This window comes from Zootoca vivipara, unplaced genomic scaffold, assembly GCF_963506605.1.
Source record: "Zootoca vivipara unplaced genomic scaffold, rZooViv1.1 SCAFFOLD_39, whole genome shotgun sequence".
NCBI classification, from domain to species: Eukaryota; Metazoa; Chordata; class Lepidosauria; order Squamata; family Lacertidae; genus Zootoca; species Zootoca vivipara.
This window is the reverse complement of record NW_026801996.1, coordinates 86,878-105,216: the sequence shown is the minus strand read 5'-3', so window position 1 is coordinate 105,216 and position 18,339 is coordinate 86,878. Positions and strand designations below refer to the sequence as shown.

At 44.8% G+C, this 18,339-nt stretch overlaps 1 protein-coding gene across 1 annotated transcript in view; it reads left to right on the top strand.

Annotated features, from left to right (window-relative positions):
* Positions 1 to 226: 226 nt before the first annotated feature.
* LOC118077906 (LIM/homeobox protein LMX-1.2-like) overlaps positions 227 to 18,339 on the top strand; it is a 104,984-nt gene continuing 86,871 nt past the window's right edge. The window contains exons 1-3 of the mRNA XM_035101631.2: positions 227 to 269; positions 10,409 to 10,495; positions 17,033 to 17,219. Of these exons, the coding sequence (XP_034957522.2) occupies positions 10,438 to 10,495; positions 17,033 to 17,219 (245 nt within the window). The 5' untranslated portion in view covers positions 227 to 269; positions 10,409 to 10,437. The remainder of the gene's footprint in view (positions 270 to 10,408; positions 10,496 to 17,032; positions 17,220 to 18,339) is intronic.

Below are 18,339 nucleotides of genomic sequence, written 5' to 3'. Positions count from 1 at the left end.
CTAGGAATGACAAGTAGCGGGGTGGGGGGTGCGGGGTGGGCAGGTTCAAGTGGGTGGAGGTCGCCAATACATTCCTCCTGGCGCGCCCCTGGATGTGTCTGGAGTATTCACTTTCAGTTCCACCCCCTTGCAAGCTTTAGACAATAGCGGGGGACCCCCACCCCATCATCTTCCCCCTCCCCTCCCCCTCCCTCTTCTTCTCCTCCTCCTCTCCTTCGCAGCCGAAGGAAGAGCGGACGAGCAGAGAGGGAAACCAGAGCCGGAACCCGGTAGGTAGGTCGCGCGTTTGACCGAGATTGAGAGCTTCGTGTCCGGGTGGGGGCTCCGAAATATGGAAAGCCGGGGGGGGGCAGAAAGAGAGAGGATCTCCCGCGGTTTCGCCTCCAGGCTGTTCCTCGCTTCCCTTTCACCCCCGCCCCTGCCACTGGAGCGGTACCTTACGAGAGAGCCTTGGAAATCCTTCCCTAAGAACTGAACGAGGGTTCGAGTCGCGTCGCCGGCCTGGTCATTTAGAAGGGGGGGGGGGAGAGAGAGAGAGAGAGAGAGAGAGAGAGAGAGAGAGAGAGAGAGAGAGAGAGAGAGAGAGAGAGAGAGAGAGAGAGAGAAATTGATCTGACTTCCAAGTTCCACCCCTAAACTACGGACGATTAAGTCCTCACCCACCCCAAAAAGAGCACTGAGCACAGGCTTTGGGTCTCTCCCCGCCACCTTCCAAGAGGGACCCCTTCAATGATCGACGGGAAGTTTTCTTAAGGAATCGGCAGGGAGCGTCTCGGTGGATTTCCGATTCCCGAAGGAAGAGGACCACCTTTCCCTGCCCTTTGGATTGCAGCTTTCGTTTAAAGGGGATCCCGCTGATCCGTGCGCGCCTCCTCTCCTAACGCAGGATCTCGGGGTGATCCAAAGCGGCTGACTGGAGAGAGGCTCCAGGGAGAGGAGCGCGCGCCGGCAGAATCCGCTGTGGGACTCACAGCCACAAGGTCCGGCGACAGCCACGCACAAGCTCGGGTGGCTTTTAGAGGACTGATTCGTGGAGTATGAGGCGTCGCGTCTCCGTGGCTGCTATTCAGTATGGCTTATAGGTTGTTAGTAGGATCACAGGCCGCGTCTCACTGAGTTGCAGGCGGGGTAGTGGGGGGCAACAGCAGGAAGGGGCTTTTGCGCTTGGGCTCTTGCCCGCGGTGAGCTGCCCAGAGACTCCTGGTTTGGCTCTGCGATGCTGCACTAGACGGACCTTTGGTCTCATCCAGTGGACCGCCTCTTCTGTGCGGCAGTTATGGAGTTTGGGGGAGTTTGGCAGGGTGGGCGTGGGGGACAGGGGAGATTTGCAGCACAATCCTAAGCACGCTTCCTCGGAAGGAAACCCTGCACTTACAGTGGGACTTTTTCTCGAGGAAGCGCGCCAAGGAACGCAGCCTTCTCGACCTGTCCATTTAGCGAATTAGGCTCGCTTAGGCTTGATTGGGATTTCACTTTATTTTTAAAGAGAAGACTTTCTTGGAAATAAGTTTGCCTTCCAATCAGGTGGGCATCAACTTCCAAGCAAGGGGCACCATCTACCCCATAGCTTGAGGCGTTCCAAGTCCCGTCGGTTTCAACGGGTCGGGGAGAAGAGCGCTTCAGCCTCTCGTATGGCAAAGCACGAGGACGTGGGAAAAGCTTCCGTTCGGGTGGATCGTGCCCCTGGTTTGGGACGGAAAGGGGTCGGCTCGAGTGGACTCAGCCTGCTGAGCGTTTGCTAAACGCCGATTATGATTTGTGTGAGAAGCTGCGGGGAAGGAGGCCTGAGTACCATCCGCATGAGGTCGGGACTACTTGGGGAATAAAATCGAGAGCGAGAGCGAGAGGGAGAGAGAGAGATGGGACTTGCTTTTCACTGCTTAAAGAGTCCTAGCGAAGGACCTCCTCCTCCTCACTTCCCAGACGCTTCTTGCGAGAGCAAAAACCGCGCTGTCTTGGGGGGGGGTGTATACATATGATATATCATATCTGTAACAAAGATCGGTTTGTTACCGTCAGAGGAGCAACTGTGCATTGCAGAAGTCTCTTTCAGTGAGTTTCTGTTTGCAACCGGGACAAATATTATTCCAGGGGCACAAATCGCAGACTTCTATTTATATCGCTGGATGCATTGATTTGTCCTAAAGTCATTCTCGCAAATAACGCAAGCATTTCGATATATAGGTATACCGTTTGTGTGTGTGTGTGTGTGGTGGTGTTGTTGTTGTTGTTGTTGTTGTTGTTGTTGTTGTGTGATTTGCTTGCGTGTCGCTACTGTTCTTACGGGCTCGCTACTACCTGTAGGCTGCCCGTGTCTTTAGGTAAAGAAGGTGAGACTTGGCGCTACTACCCTTCAATCCAAAGTGTTCTGCTGGAGCAAACGTGTGTGAGAGAAATCCGATATATTATAAACGATGAAAAATACCGTATAGCAGCGTGCGCACGTGTGTTTGCATACCTGTGCCCTATTTTCTATGGCAAGGCGCTTCTTCACGTTCCTTCGCTTCCTGGGTTGGTCGGTCCCTGGCTGTGCGTCGGGACAAACAGGGAAGTTGCAGCGCGCCAGACTCTTTGTCAAAAGGGGTCCTGCAATGTCGGTTATAGTTCTTGTAGCTTAGATTTGAGGCGCCTGTTGAGGATCAGTTGCGCATCCTCGTGTACTTAGTTCAGATGGATTCTCGACTTTTCCTTCAGGGATTTATATCGCTCAGACAAACCCTGAACTCCTCGAGGTTGCGGACGCTGCGTGCGCTTCGACTTCCGACTTCCTCGCTACGTTGCCAAATAGGACCCTAGTAAGTTATCTACCATGCAAAATACATACGGCTATACCTTTATGACGCATCTTCTAGAGTGCTGGTAAAAACAAAACCAGGGCACAATCCAGCCAAATTTATGTCTGCTCCTAAACATACTTGCCTCGGAGTAAGTCCCAGAGAACTCGGCGGTGCTTCTTTCGGCTTATGCACAGCCAGCTGCACGACCCGCCGGCGTTTTAAAGCTCTCCTTGAAATAACTGAGAATGGCCTGGCTATTATGATTTCATATTTGAAGAAGCATAGGCGTGTTCACATATATCACTTATTGTTCACACAGCGTCCGCGTCAAAGGGCTTTCAAAGCGTCCCAACATGCAAAAAGAAAGGTTCTCTGCAGCGAGAAGTCTACGCTCGGCGCGCGTAAAAATTGGGTAGCTTCAATATGTGGATAAAAGTTTGCCACGATGTTCTAGTATTCTATAGGGAATGTTATGTCTCAAGCCTCATCGATATTGTCTCTGGAAGATCCTGTAATCGAAAAGGAATTTATTTTCAAGAGACATTTCAATTCTAAACACATTGTTTTAATTGTAAGTAAACTCTAGTCAAGTATAGGTAGGTAGCCGTGTTGGTCTGGGTCGAAGTAAAATAAAAAAATTCCTTCAGTAGCACCTTAAAGACCAACTAAGTTTTTATTTTGGTATGAGCTTTCGTGTGCTACTGAAGGAATTTTTTTATTCTAGTCAAGTATGATTTTTTTAAAAGCCACCCACTCTTTCCGGCCTCCGCCCCTCCCTTATAGGCAGGTTCCAGAACTATACATTGTGCGAGTCTGCTCTGGGGATAACAAGTCTGAAGACTTGCGGGGCGATCTGATACGTACTTACCTGCGAGTAAACCCCACTGAACCCAATGGGATTTACATCTGGTAAAACATGCATAGGCTCATCCTCTTAACCGTTTTGTTGTGTGATCTGAGTTCTGGAAGTCTTAAAGTCATCAGGCGGCTATTGAGATAAATGGAATTTGCTTGCAACTAAATGTAAATGAACCGGCTCGTTGGACTTATTAAAACTTAATAACCGCGGTGCTAGACGCAATTGAAATCCACCGGCCTTGTGCGAAATATACTTAGCAACCTGATGTCTAGCAGCTTAAAGCAGTGCCGCCATTTATGCCTTTTGACTCCGCTGGGATTTAAACACACAATGGTTTTAGAGTCAATTAATTTTGGCAAGCCGCCTCCAGTGCTAGGAAAGTCGACAGGTCAACGTTTTAAATGTGATCTTTGAATGAAAAGCGGTATATAAATTTAATAAACTGTTATTATTGTTTTATTATTTATTTGCTTGTTCTTGTATTTTGCATGAAGTTTTAATTTATTGTTATTATCTTTTGCTTGTTGTTGTGTTCTATATAAATGTTTGTAAAGTGAAATTTAGTTGTTCTTATTTGTATCCTACAAGAAACTCAAGGTTCTCCTCCTCCATTTTATCCTCACGCGATCACATCAATCCTGTGAGATAGTTTAGGGGGAGAGATTGAGACTGTCCCAAAGTCACCCGGTGAGCTCCATGGCCCAATGGAGATTTGAACCCAGATCACACACACACACACACACACACACACACACACACACACACCGCACCCGCTTCAATGCACCACGCTAACCATTGCACTAAGCTATTTTATTTTTGCTTCCTCCACCTCTGGAGTTTTTGCTGAAAGGCGATTTTATGAATGTGAAAAATATGTATATATACAAAGAGATAGAAAAACCAGTATTTTCCTTTAAGTTCATTGTGGGCACGGACAGTTTAAAAACAACAACGTGCTTTATGTATTGTAGACAGACCCACAAATGTATTAGTCTTTTAAGGTGCCACTTTAAGCATTATATTTTTTGCAGCATGTCTTAAGGATGTCGAATCCGAACTGTTTCTTTAAAAATAAACAAACGAGAACAGTCAGCCCTTTCGAGGAAATACATAAAAATGTTGAAATACCGCATCTCAAAATAATAACCTACAAAGTGTAACCCGCGTCGAAGCACAGAATTAACTTTTAAAAACAAAAACATCGGATTCAAAAAGTTGGTGCTTAACACAACGTATAAAGCGGGCTGGATAACTAATACAAAATGAAAAGAAACCTAGCGGCAATTTCCCCCTATTCATGACAGAAAATGCCCATCTAATTGAAAAGTACGACGCAACCTGTCTACTGTCAACGTCTGATCAGAAGTAAGACCCATTCAGTTCAGGAGGAGTTACTTTTAAAGTAAGCGTGTACTGTATATATAAGTATATATATGACCGCAGCCTCAGAAAAACTGGAGAGAAGAGAGGAAACAGAGCAAAGCTTCTCGTTTTCCTAAAGACTCACAAACGCAACAATTAATGTTAAAGACCTCGCGTCGCTTCCCTTTGGTCCAAGCGCTTGTTAGCGCAAAAGCATTGGAACAGAATCCATTCTCTTCTCCAGCCGTCCTTTTTGAGGGCGAATAGATCACAGAGCTGTTCCAATTATTGTTGGTTGGGTTTGCTGGGAGGGTGGAATTTATCAAGCCCCTTTCCAAATAAAATAACCTTTTAAAAACAGGCGGACCAAAGAGAGAGGGGGAGATTAAATTGCGCCCCCAAGTCGAGCGTTGACGAGACCTGGGTAGCAGCGTCTCGGCCGCCGCCAATCTCGGAATTCGAATCCTCGCAGCCTCGGAGGAGAGACGCTCGTGGAAACGCGGCTTCTAGCCCGGGGCAAGAACTCCCTTCTGCTTGGTCCGGGGCGGGCAGGCGCCGGGCCATCTCGGCCAAGTCGGCGGAATTACTTGGGCGTCCCCCTGCCCCCCCCCGGCCGCCTCCCCTTCTAACTTCCTCCCTCTCGAAATGAAAAAAGGAGACAAGATCCGGACAGGGGGGCGGGGACAGGAGGGGGTCCTACAGGTCGAAGCAACAGGCGAGCGGCCCTAGAGCAGAGTTTCTTTAATCACAACCAAGGTACCTGCCTCGGACACCCACCCCGTTCCTGTGTCCCAATCCGTTCCAACTCCTCTGCCTTGTTTCTGAGACACATTGGTCCCCACAGCTCTTGCTTCTTCCTGTCCAAAGCAGAGGAGGAGCAAAGTAGCATACCCTACCAGGTACTGAATGACAGGTAGAAGTAGCTGGTCAACAGAATCTGATGATATAAGTATATTTACTGAGAAGTAAACACGCCGAGGATTATAAGGGCACAATCCTAACCAGACCTATTTGATAAAAAGGGGAGGAAGGGGGTTTTGTTTTGTTTTAAGGACTGCAAATGAAGAGAGACCTTTTGTTCTTGTCTCCATGTAGTAGACTTAAAGTAGGGATGGAGAAACTGTGGCTGGCCAGATGTTTCTGACTCCAGCACCCATCATCACTGACCTTTAGTCCTGCTGGGGCAACAGCGTCTAAAGTAGGCATCCCCAAACTTCGGCCCTCCAGATGTTTTGGACTACAGTTCCCATCTTCCCTGACCACTGGTCCTGTTAGCTAGGGATCATGGGAGTTGTAGGCCAAAACATCTGGAGGGCCGCAGTTTGGGGATGCCTGTTCTAAAGGGTCGCAGGCTCCTGACCCCTCAGCTATAGGTTCCCATGTTGGCTGCTGCAATTAAGGAATTCCCTACTTCTAGCATCTCTCTAAATTGGGGTGTTAAGAGTTACTAGTTGCACTCCCGAACTTTTCTCCCATTGCCCCCCCCCCCCTGCTAATGATATCTATGCATTGCACACTGCTTAATTGTGGTAGTGATTTCTAGGGACTAGGCAGCAACCAGGAATGACAATGGGAGAATCTGGAGCCCCCACCCTGCTATGTTTCCCATGCCCCGCTCTTGGTCTTGGAGCAGGAATTTGCAGCTTGAGTGCTGGGATGAACTACTCCTGAGAGTAATGAGAATTAAGAACATCAGTGAGGAATAAGCTAATCAAATTAGGAGAAACTCCTGTAAGCAGCTCCACTCACAAAGAAGGCTGCCACATGGTATTTCTGTGTGATTTACTGTTCTGGCCATGCTCTTACAGTTAGGCTCTGCTGGGCAGTGAGTAATCCTGTCTTTTCCCTGCATCAGGTGTGACACTGGAACATCCCATCATTCCCCGCACAGAGACCCAGGGGGTGTCCCTCATTTCTCAGAAGCTTGAGAACCTGTTCTAGGAAAAGGAACCCCCCCCCCTTTGGAAGGTTTGCCCTATGACTAGATCAGATGGTTGTGCCCTTATTTCCCCAGTCATCCATCCACATAGTCACAGCTTGGCACTCACAACATAGTGCATGTCCTGCTTCTAATGGAGACACCAACAATGCTCCCCTACAACTCCAGCCTGACTGGGCAACTTCTCCTATAGCCTGATGGCTCACCCTGGCTTATTTTCACAAGCCTTCTATCATTTGTCATAGACAGAAGCAGTTTTGTCTTAGAGGCCTTGGTGTTGCCATGGATGTCCAGACCTTAACCCTCAGATAGAATCTACTTTGAATGCCTTAGAACATGAAAAATTGGCAAGATGCCACTGAGCATGTGCAGAGTGTCACCTTCCCCTTACTGCTGATGGCTGACTAAATTCAGCTCCTTCACACCTGGGGTTGGGGATTGACTTTCAGGCAGGCTGAAATCCCAGCAGTATCCTACTTTTAAAATAGCTTCATATTGTTATGTGTCACCCCAATTAGCATTTATTAATTTCTAGGGTTTAGCGCCCCCCTTCCCACCTATAACAATATTTTCATTTTGGCAGCCCTTATTCCTGTGCCATTCCCCTTGCTGTGGCTGACATTTTGAAGAGGCTGTAATGTTAGGAAGGGAAGAACAAGAAGATGGATAAAGAAGATCTTGTGTAACACTAAATTCATTTGCTCGGTCTGTTTTACTTCCTTGGTTTTACCTCAGAAAGCCTGGTTTCTTTTACCTACCAGATTGTCATTTGCTTTTGCATCCCACTCTCAGAAATTCCCAAGGCTGCAAAGTAGGCCATTATAATAATTAGGGTTCCCAACTTTTCAACTAGCTCCTGCAGCCATGTTTTTAATAGCAGCTCAGTCTGTGGAAATGAGCAGGTACGTAATATGTCTCTCTGTGCTCTGAAAATCATCTCCAGCTAGTTCCTGCTGATCAAGCTGCTGTTGGCACACCTCTAAAGGTTGCCTGAAAAGTTGACAAATAATCTACCGGTAATTACAACCTCATATTACAATTACATATTACAAACTTAGCCTCAGGCTAGGAGAAAGTACCTTGCTTTAGGCCATCTATTAAAGAAGGAAATGTTTCTGAGTTTGTGCAGAGTGACTTTCTCTCCTGAATGAAGAATCACAGTTAGCATTCACACACCTGGCATGAGCAGGAACCATGTCTAGGTATGAACCCACAGCACATCTCTGTTTTAAGAAGCTAAAATCAGATCTCAGGTCCCACACAAGTCATGTAACTAGTCTTTCTGGAAAATGTTTGTGGAGATGCAATGGGGAACTTCTCATCCTGAAGAACTGGAACAGTATGGCAAGTGCAACTATGAGCTGAGAAGTACATTGCTCAAATCTCACCTTGGCCATAAACTCACAAACTTGCATATTTATGTGCAAAGCTACTCAGAGGCCCACTTTATTCTGTAGGTGGGTATCCTCAATCTCCTTGACTCACTATCTCTCAGTCACAATAAAAAATATGGGGATAAGAATTCACAGGAAAGTTGCAAGGACTATTGACATATTTTTATTTGTTTGTTTGTATATTTCTGACCTTTCTATATTCCCCATCAACTAAGTCCTCTGGGTGGTTGACAAAATATTAAAAATAAGTTTTAAAAATACAGACTACAAATAAAAAATAAACCATTATCTCTATATTGCCGGGCGAACCTTTTTGGGGGAAGACATTCTATAACTGGGACACTGCTATGCAGTGGTACATCTGGAGCTGGACCTCTGGGCTGAAATCCAGACAACAGTCCAGAGAGGCCCCCAGAGTAAGCTTACCAGATTTCCCCCCCCCCAATGAATCCGGGGACACTTTTCAACTTCAATGGATTTTGTATGGGGACTGATTTGTAAATCCAGGGACTGTCCCCGGGAAACGGGGATGTCTGCCACCTTATCCCAGAGGGTGGCAGATGGCAGGGGGAGCAGCAGCAAACAGGCACAAAACCAGCATCTGAGCTGTCATGAGCCCAGGGAGACTGATTTTGGGTGCCATAGCATCTTTTTTTCTTTTTTGTAAGCCAGAGATTTTGGGGGGGGGGGGCTGGCCAGGCATGTACATGACTACATATACTTGTTTTATCCCACCCCATTAAGGATATCATTTTCTACAATAAAATGATGTATATTCCCAAGTAAATATGCACAACTCTAATTTATTCCTTTAAAAGAAGGTGCTGTTAAGTGAGTTTAAAATGGGAAACTGCATACGCTCAGAGAGAATTCCTTTTTTGTCAGGGTTGGCAAACCATTTGTGGGGGTGGGTCGTCTATTATACCAGGAATATAGGAGCAGTTGCAAAGCATGGGGTAACTGGGAGAAGAGAAAACAATAAATGTTAATTATGTTCTTAAATAATACAAAGGAGGACCCCAGAAGTCCATGAAGCCTAGCATCTAAAACAATCAATTTGTGCATCAGTGCCACACCCCCCCAAAAGCCCTATCCCCATGCCCACACACCACCAGGCAGGGTAAACTCAAGGAGGGCCTCTGGTGAAACTCTTGCATATGTATATGCAAGAGGAGATAATCCTTCAACTTGGCTCCAAACTGTTTAGGGCTTAGTTTAAACCAGGGGTCCCCAAACTAAGGCCCAATCGCCTTCTCAATCCGGCCTGCGGAACGTCCGGGAATCAGCATGTTTTTACATGAATAGAATGTGTCCTTTTATTTAAAATGCATCTCTGGGTTATTTGTGGGGCCTGCCTGCTGTTTTTACATGAGTAGAATGTGTCCTTTTATTTAAAATGCATCTCTGGGTTATTTGTGGGGCATAGGAATTCATTCTTTTTTTTAAAAAAAAAATACAGCCCGGCCCCCCACAAGGTCTGAGAGACAGTGGACTGGCCCCCTGCTGAAAAAGTTTGCTGACCCCTGGTTTAAACACTGAAGGGCCCTGAAAAGAACTGGAAGACAATGTAGATGACGGAAGCCTGGGTGTGATCATATCTACCAACAGATGGAGTGGGGGGGGGCATCGCTGGCCTGCTCTTGTGCTTTTAAGGTGCAGAAGTCAGCAGGTGATGGTTTTCAGAGCACAGTGATTAAAACTACCTACGGTTAATATTGATGGCTGATAGTACAGAAGCAGCAGCAGCTGAAACAGTGAGATGGCATATATGGGGAGCTGTAAACACACTTGTGTGTCATCAGAGGCACAGATGTCCCGCTGCCAGAAAAAAATAAAAATAGCAGCCCCACTCCGAAATCCAGAACAGTATCCAAGAAAATACATTGAGAGTACTGTACCTAGCCCTTTTTGGAGTTACTTTGTTGGCAAGCACTTGAGAAGGCAGAAGTTGGATCTATGCAGAGCAAGAGTCTCCCATTCTCCTTCATCCTGCTTGAGTCCAGCTGCTGCCTGCCAGCCTCCCTTGCCCTTATATCTCTTTTTTATGACTAACCAAGTCTCTCCTCCTCCGTGGCAGGTCCATCCTATGCTTGCCAGACCTGGAGGATGAAGACGGAAGAGGCTCCTTCTTGTCTCCAGCAGGCCACACCCGTCCTGGGCTATGGTGAGTTTCTGATCTAGGGAAGCATGTGTGCAGCTCCACAGGTGTGGGGCAAATGTCCCACAATCCAGTGGTCTTGGCTGAATGTCTGCAGTGATACTCAGGCTCCAAGTAAGTGCTAGACAGGCCCTAGTATAGCATCAGCTTCAGAAAATCGGTCTTGGTTCTCTAGACTCTGGTTAAGGGAACAACAACACCCCAGACTAGGATGCCCTTTGCTAATCTAGAAGCAAACCTGCTACTTAATGTGAATAAAAGCTCACTGATGCAAAATGCAGAAAGGTTATTTTTGAAAAGCAACGTCAGGACAGTGAACTTGAGTATATGTAGGGTTCTCCTTAGATGTACAGTATTATGCTGACTGTTTTGTGCAAACACACACACGTGTTGTTTTATTGCACTTTTGAATTGTTTTTATGAAAAAAATTCATTGCCTTGAGGAATATAGCACCTTACATAGAGAGAATCTACTGTTATATAACTAATACTCAGCAAACACATGACCAGAGTAAAAATAGAATGCCTATAACAAATTCAAAAATAGGAATGTCAAGAAATGAAATGTGTAACCTTAATGGTGATTTAAGACCCATAAGGACAATAAAATACCGGTCGTGATTGTAATTATGTTTATAATGGATAACTAAAAACAACAACACAGGCTGTTTATCACTGACATCTTGCTATAACCTGATCGTTAATGTCTAAGTTTACATAAGCCAGGATTTTTTTAAAGGCAATAGGTGGGTTTTCTTATTTCAAATGACGTAGTCCTACACAGGTTCCTAAATTTCTGCTGGCACAACCAACATGTTTCAATGTTTTTCTCAATAATCATGATGGCTAAAAGTATTCTGAAGATGGGGAAACATCAGCATTCTCAAAACCATAGCTGGACTTTTGGAGCACTTCTAATTCCTTTGGAAAACAAAAGTGATGCATTTACATTGAGTTGTTGTTGTTGTTTAGTTGTGTCCGACTCTTCGTGACCCCATGGACCAGAGCACACCAGGCACTCCTGTCTTCCACTGCCTCCTGCAGTTTGGTTAGACTCATGTTGGTAGCTTCGAGAACACTGTCCAACCATCTCGTCCTCTGTCGCCCCCTTCTCCTTGTGCCCTCAATCTTTCCCAGCATCAGAGTCTTCTCTTCTCATGAGGTGGCCAAAGTATTGGAGCCTCAGCTTCAGGATCTGTCCTTCCAGTGAGCACTCAGGGCTGATTTCCTTCAGAATGGATAGGTTTGATCTTCTTGCAGTCCATGGGACTCTCAAGAGTCTCCTCCTACACTATAATTCAAAAGCATCAATTCTTCGGCGATCAGCCTTCTTTATGGTCCAGCTCTCACTTTTATACAACACTACTGGGAAAACCATAGCTTTAACTATACAGACCTTTGTCGGCAAGGTGATGTCTCTGCTTTTTAAGATGCTGTCTAGGCTTGTCATTGCTTTTCTCCCAAGAAGCAGGCGTCTTTTAATTTCGTGACTGCTGTCACCATCTGCAGTGATCATGGAACCCAAGAAAGTAAAATCTCTCACTGCCTCCATTTCTTCCCCTTCTATTTGCCAGGAGGTGATGGGACCAGTGGCCATGATCTTGGTTTTTTGATGTTGAGCTTCAGACCATATTTTGCGCTCTCCTCTTTCATCCTCATTAAAAGGTTCTTTAATTCCCCCTCGCTTTCTGCCATCAAGGTTGTGTCATCAGCATACCTGAGGTTGTTGATATTTCTTCCAGCAATCTTAATTCCAGCTTGGGAATCCTCCAGTCCAGCCTTTCGCATGATGAATTCTGCATAAAAGTTAACTAAGCAGGGAGACAATATACAGCCTTGTCACACTCCTTTTCCAATTTACATTGATATCAATTTAGATTGCTTTCTTGTGCTAAATAAGAAGGATCTCCTAGCCTGGAGAGCACATCTCCTGCCAGATCCTGCTTCTGTTCTATATTGGATAACAAGGTCTGTTATAATGTTGGGGAGTTGTGGGAAAAATGCAATTCCTTAATCCTTTATTATCCCCCATTCTTAACAGTACAGGAACGCTGACCTTTCCACTCTCATGTGCAAAATATACAGCAGAGGGCAACTACCCCCATGCAGCCTATGCATCCTTACTCTGAAGTGGGGCTTACTCCTGAGTAAGTGTGCATAGGACTCCAGCTCATATTGCAAGCCTGGCTTGTCTATGCAAGCACTGATGAAGTCTGGGGGAAAATATAGCCCTCTCAGTAACTTTCATACAAACAAACTGAAGCAAATAATACATGGAAGGGAGTACAGAGACCTTTGAAATGGCATCTCTGGGACAATTATGCCAGAGAGTTTCCACTAAAGCAGCAAACCTTGGCATTTTGCCGTTAAATAAACTGGAATAATGGTGCATAAGAGAGGATTGTTTTCACTGAGCTCAAACCAGCTCCATTTCTTTATGACTTTTAATTTCAGTATGATTATAGGCATGTGCAGGCGGAAGGTGTGGGTGTAAAGGCATATCACAATGAGAACAAAAGTCCTTGCCCCCAGATATTATATTGACCCCCTACTTGCCCTGATTGTGTGTGTGTGTGTGTGTGTGTGTGTGTGTGTGTGTTCAGCATGCCAATCAAAGGAAGAGAGATCTGTTGCAAGTGCTGCCCAAGTGAGCCTGCAAGGAATTGTAAAGGCTGGCCTTTTTAGTATAACTGGTGGCGATACTTGGGTTGTGCTGGAATCCCAAGCTCTTTATTCACTGCAACTTGAATTGTTTTATGAAACTGATGTGTGTGGAGAAATCAGAAGTCTAGAAATGGAGACAGGGACGGATATAATGCAAAAAAACAACAACAACAACAACAGTGCTCCCCCACTTTTAAGAGTTGCATAGAAGAGGGAATTTTGAAATGTGCTACCACTCACTGCAATGAGATTATCAAGAGACTGCAATCAAACCAGGAAAAAAAAATCAAGCTGAACATTGCAATTCAGGACTTTGTCCTTTTACTGCAAAAAAATCATGTGATTATAACATTCACCATTCTTTGGATAAATCTATCACATGTTCAGAGTAACTTATTTGTCATGTTTTATGTATTCTGGTGATATGTTAACCCTTAAACATCTTTCAAAATTTCAGCAAATCACACTATATTGAGTGTGCCCTTCGTAGAAAATATGCATGTCTCAGTGTTTAAGCAGACCAAAACTGCAATCCTACAATCACTTACCTGAGAGTAAGTCCCATTCAGCTCGATGGAACTAATGTCTGAGTAGACATGTGTAGAATTACATTGTTAAGTTTGTTTTTCAAGATAAAATAACCATGAAGTTTTCATCTGAATTTGAAATCCCTTCTTTTTAACCTGGTATGGGTTTTTATCAAGGCTTAATTTTATTATTATTTTTAAAGATACATTTAAATTATAGCCTGGAAAAGAGGAGACTTAGAGGAGATATGATACCCACCTTCAAATATCTTAAGGGGTGTGACATGGGAGATGGAAAATGCTTGTTTTCTCCTGCTCTGGAGGGTAGAACTTGAACTAATGGCTTCAAGTTACAAGAAAGGAGGTTAAACATTTGGAAAAACTTCCTGGCAGAAAGAGCTGTTTGACCGAGGAATGGTCTCCCCTGGGAGGTTGTGGTCTCTCCTTCGTTGGAGGTTTTAAAGCAGAAGTTGGATGGCTACCTGCCATGAATGCTTTGAGATTCCTGCATTGCAGGGGGTTGGACCAGATGACCCCGGGGGGTCCCTTCCAACTCTACAATTCTATGATTCTATGAAGGGAGGGAGGGAGCAGATCCTATGCTGTTGGTGTGTTCTGGTCCCTCTTCACTTCCTCCATAAACTACATCGTATCTCCACCCTAATAACCACCCAACTAGATTATTGCAACATTCTGTCCCTTGAAGACAGTCAGGATGCTGCAGCTAGTATAAAATGTGGCTCTATGGGCGGGGCCATGTTACAGCAACCCTTAGGGAATTGCCCTGGCTGTCTATATGCTATGGTTTTGATTTTGGTCTACAAAGCCTTACACAGCACAGGACCCAAACGCTTGAAAGAGCATCTTTCCCAGTACATCCCGCTTTGGGCCTTGAAAATCAGCCATGGAGGCTCTGCTAGTAGCGCTGGCAGCAGCATTGCCAAGCTGGTGATGACAAGGGACACAAACCTTCCCCAATGTGGTATCCGATTGTGGAACAAGAGACTAGGAATGTAAGGAGGCAACCCTTTCCATCCTGTCCTATGTTCACCACAACCAGCGCTGCTTCTGTTCCCCTGCAGTTCAGATTCCAATGAAATCGGTTATATGTCTTGCTATCCACTATGGCCAAAACTATCATCATTAATTACACAATCAGTTTCAATACATTTCAGTGGAAAGGAAACATCAAAAACATCAACATCTTGGAGGTTGTTTTCCACTGTCAGTTTATTTTATTTTAATGTTATTTTTTTGTTACGCTTTTTTTTGTAATTTTACTGTATCATTTTATATTATGTCATATACTGTGGTCTTCAGATGAACTGCAGTTATAAGGAAATTAATGATAATAGTAACAACAGCAACTGCAGGTTAGGCAGAGTCTCTCTGGGGTTCCAGGCAGGCTTCTCTCCCAGCCTTCCTCCCAGGAGATGCCAGACACTGAAGCAGGTGCCACCTGTGTGCAAAGCCTTACTGCAGAGCCATGGCTCCTCTCCAACACAGAGATGGCAGCACACATAATCAATCGAATAAGCACACATGCACTCACATATACCGTGTTTCTCCAAAAATAAGACACTGTCTTATATTTATTTTCCTCAAGAAGACACGCTATGGCTTATTTTCGGGGGGGGGGGTCTTATTCCAGCGGGAAGGTTCCGGGCACAGCACGGCATGGCAGAGGGCAGTGAGCTGTTGCCGGGAGGCGCTGCGTCCATGCCTTATTTTCGGGGTATGGCTTATATTGCAGAAATGCTTAGAAATCCTGCTACGGCTTATTTTATGGGTATGTCTTATTTTCGGGAAAACACGGTACAAGCAGGGAAACTCAAAAGGAAAGGGAGTGTGCCTAACAAGACCCAGCAACCTTCGCACTGAAGATGATGCCATGCACTTGGCAGAAGTTTAGACTCCCTCACTGCCTCAGCCCCAAGCCACGTCCAACATACTGGAGAGGGTGTTTATGACCCACCTGCACTTACTTCCTTATCTGTTGCAGTCCATGCTAGGAAGTCTTTGAACAGCTGCCATAGATTGATGCACAGATAGTCCTGATCAACTCAAGCAAGACATTAAAAAAAGTTATCTCCTATTTGAAGTGAGGTATGTCCTGCTTAAGCCAAAGTATCCGGGATGGTAGAGAGGGCTGGAAATTGACTGAATGGATGAAGCAGGGTCAAAGATGTGCAGTGGTGACTCTGCACAAGCAAGAGCATGGTAAAGATTGAAGTGTGGAGAATCTGCAAGGAAATTCTCTGAGCTTCAAGAAGCAGAAGGACATTTTTATTTATATTCTTGGGATTGGTTTTTTAAAAAGTTTTCTAAACTATGTGGGGATGTATGTTTTCAGGATATGGGGAAACTTCTTTAAAATGATATTTGGGATTCAAAAAAATATTCAGATTGATTACTAATATAAGTAAAATTCTATAAATAATGGAATGAGCTATGAGGCCAATTGTTATTATACCCATCTTACAGAAAGAAGAACTGTAGATGAAAAACTTCATGTAGAACTATGGAATATTTCCCATTGTAATGACAGCAGTATAAAACACATATTATATGAATAAAATACTTTAAATGCTCTGTTACCTGTTGAGTCCTTTTGGGGTGAGACAGGTTAAAAAAATTAATCATAAATGTCCAAATATTGTTTGCCTGCTAAATTTATATTCCTTGCTTCCTCCCAAAGGTGGCAAACATGTCAATAACATAATACAATTAAAATGTCTAAAACTTTTTTTAAACAATATTCTAAAAACAGATTAAAACTTATAAAATGACACTTTAAAACTGTTTGTTTGTTTGTTTAAAAAAACCACCTACTCTCACAGCTAATAATTTAAGAGTTGCCAGGAACAGATCCTTCAGCCTCCAAATGCCTCAGTAAAAATGAATTATTTCAAGATTTTTTCTAAGTTAATGATGAGGGAGTTGGACCACCGTCCCAATGAAGGTCACTCCACAATCGGGTTACCGCTATTGAGAAGACCCTGCATTAGTGGGGTGGGGGGCAGGATTGGGCGATTTTGAATGTTCAAAACAATGGAATGACTTCTAAGTCACAGAATCCAAGTATGAACCAAACTGCAACATATAAGCTGAAAATATGGGGGGGGGAGTACAATTATACAAGTTGCACCATTTGCACACAGATTGTGGGTTCTTTTCAGCAATGAGTTCCTGGGACATGAACCACCCGAGTGTTCTGTTGCGAAAGCATCCCTAAGCAGATCACGCCACAGACCAGGCCTCCCTGTTTCTTTGTAAGCTGTTCTCATTGATAAGGAGGACCTTTGAGTTTTGCCATTCATTGTTGTTGTTGTTGTTGTTCCCTGCCATCAAGGCTCAGAGTCCAAAATGCGAGAGGTTTGTGCTGGCTGCAACACCCCGATCTCCGACCGCTTCCTGCTGAGGGTGAATGAGCGTTCGTGGCACGAAGGCTGCTTGAAGTGTGCCGCTTGCCTGCAAACTCTCTCCGGCACTTGCTACTGTCGCAACCGGCAGCTGTATTGCAAGCATGACTATGAAAAGTAAGTGCCTGGCACCTTTTGATTTCTACCCCTGTGGCTTGGCAGAGCAGGCTGGGGCAGATAATGGTCAAGGGAAAGATGGGCCCAAATAACTTTGTTACCTGGGCGGTCATTTCTGTAGTCACTAGTTAGTTAAATGTCCACTGCCATAGTGGAACTGGGCAGGCATTGTCGTCCTATTAATATATATGTATAACACTATTGGCTGCCATGAATATTACTGTGATGTCACAGAAGGTCAGAACAGTCCAGAGCTGGGCATCTAAGGGGACGTGAAAGACCTCAGCACTGGAATTCTAGAGCCAAGTAATATGTTTTGTTGAATTGTTGGTGCAAATCAGTTTATTTATTGTGGAGAGCTTTTGACAGCACTTTTATGGTATGGTTAAAGTTTGTATCACACATAGGCTCAGAGACATACAGTAATCTTTTCTTATCCAGTGGCATGATCTTATTGCCATGTGATAGGTGAATAGACTGTGAACAGGTTGCTAAAATCCATTATGAAATCAGGATTAAAGAACAACTGTGTATTCAGCTGCAAAATAAATCTAAATTCTGCAAACAGAAAATAAGTCATGCATGTTGAATATAATTGCTTCTTTTAACCTTATTTTTGGATAATTTATTCTGCTGCCCTGAACATGGTTTTTAAGGAACAGTTTGGCACACAGGGGAATAATGTGCATGTGGACAGCAGAAGGGCAAGGAGACACACCCAAGCTTCACTGCATGCCCAGGAGAGCCAGAAACATCCCCTTTCATTAACACAAATGAAAATGATAAAGTAGTATGATTCCATGTCAGACACCAGAGTCTGTGTTGGCACAGCAAACCCTTGGATTCATTAAATATATACAGGGTGGATGATAGCTAGCTGAGCAGTAGCACTGCATAGGCAGGGTGAATTATTATTGCCAGGACACAATGCTGGAACATGAGTCAGCACCAGAGTGATGCTACTGCAACTCAGAGAAAGGCAGCAGCTGCGGTGCAACAGCTTAAGGTGCCCAGACTCCTGGCTGGAGCAAGATTCATTCATCGCAGGAATCCTGGGGTTGTTTGTTTTTCCTTTATGGGAGAGAAGGAAGGGGGACCACAGCAGAGCACAAGGAGTTGT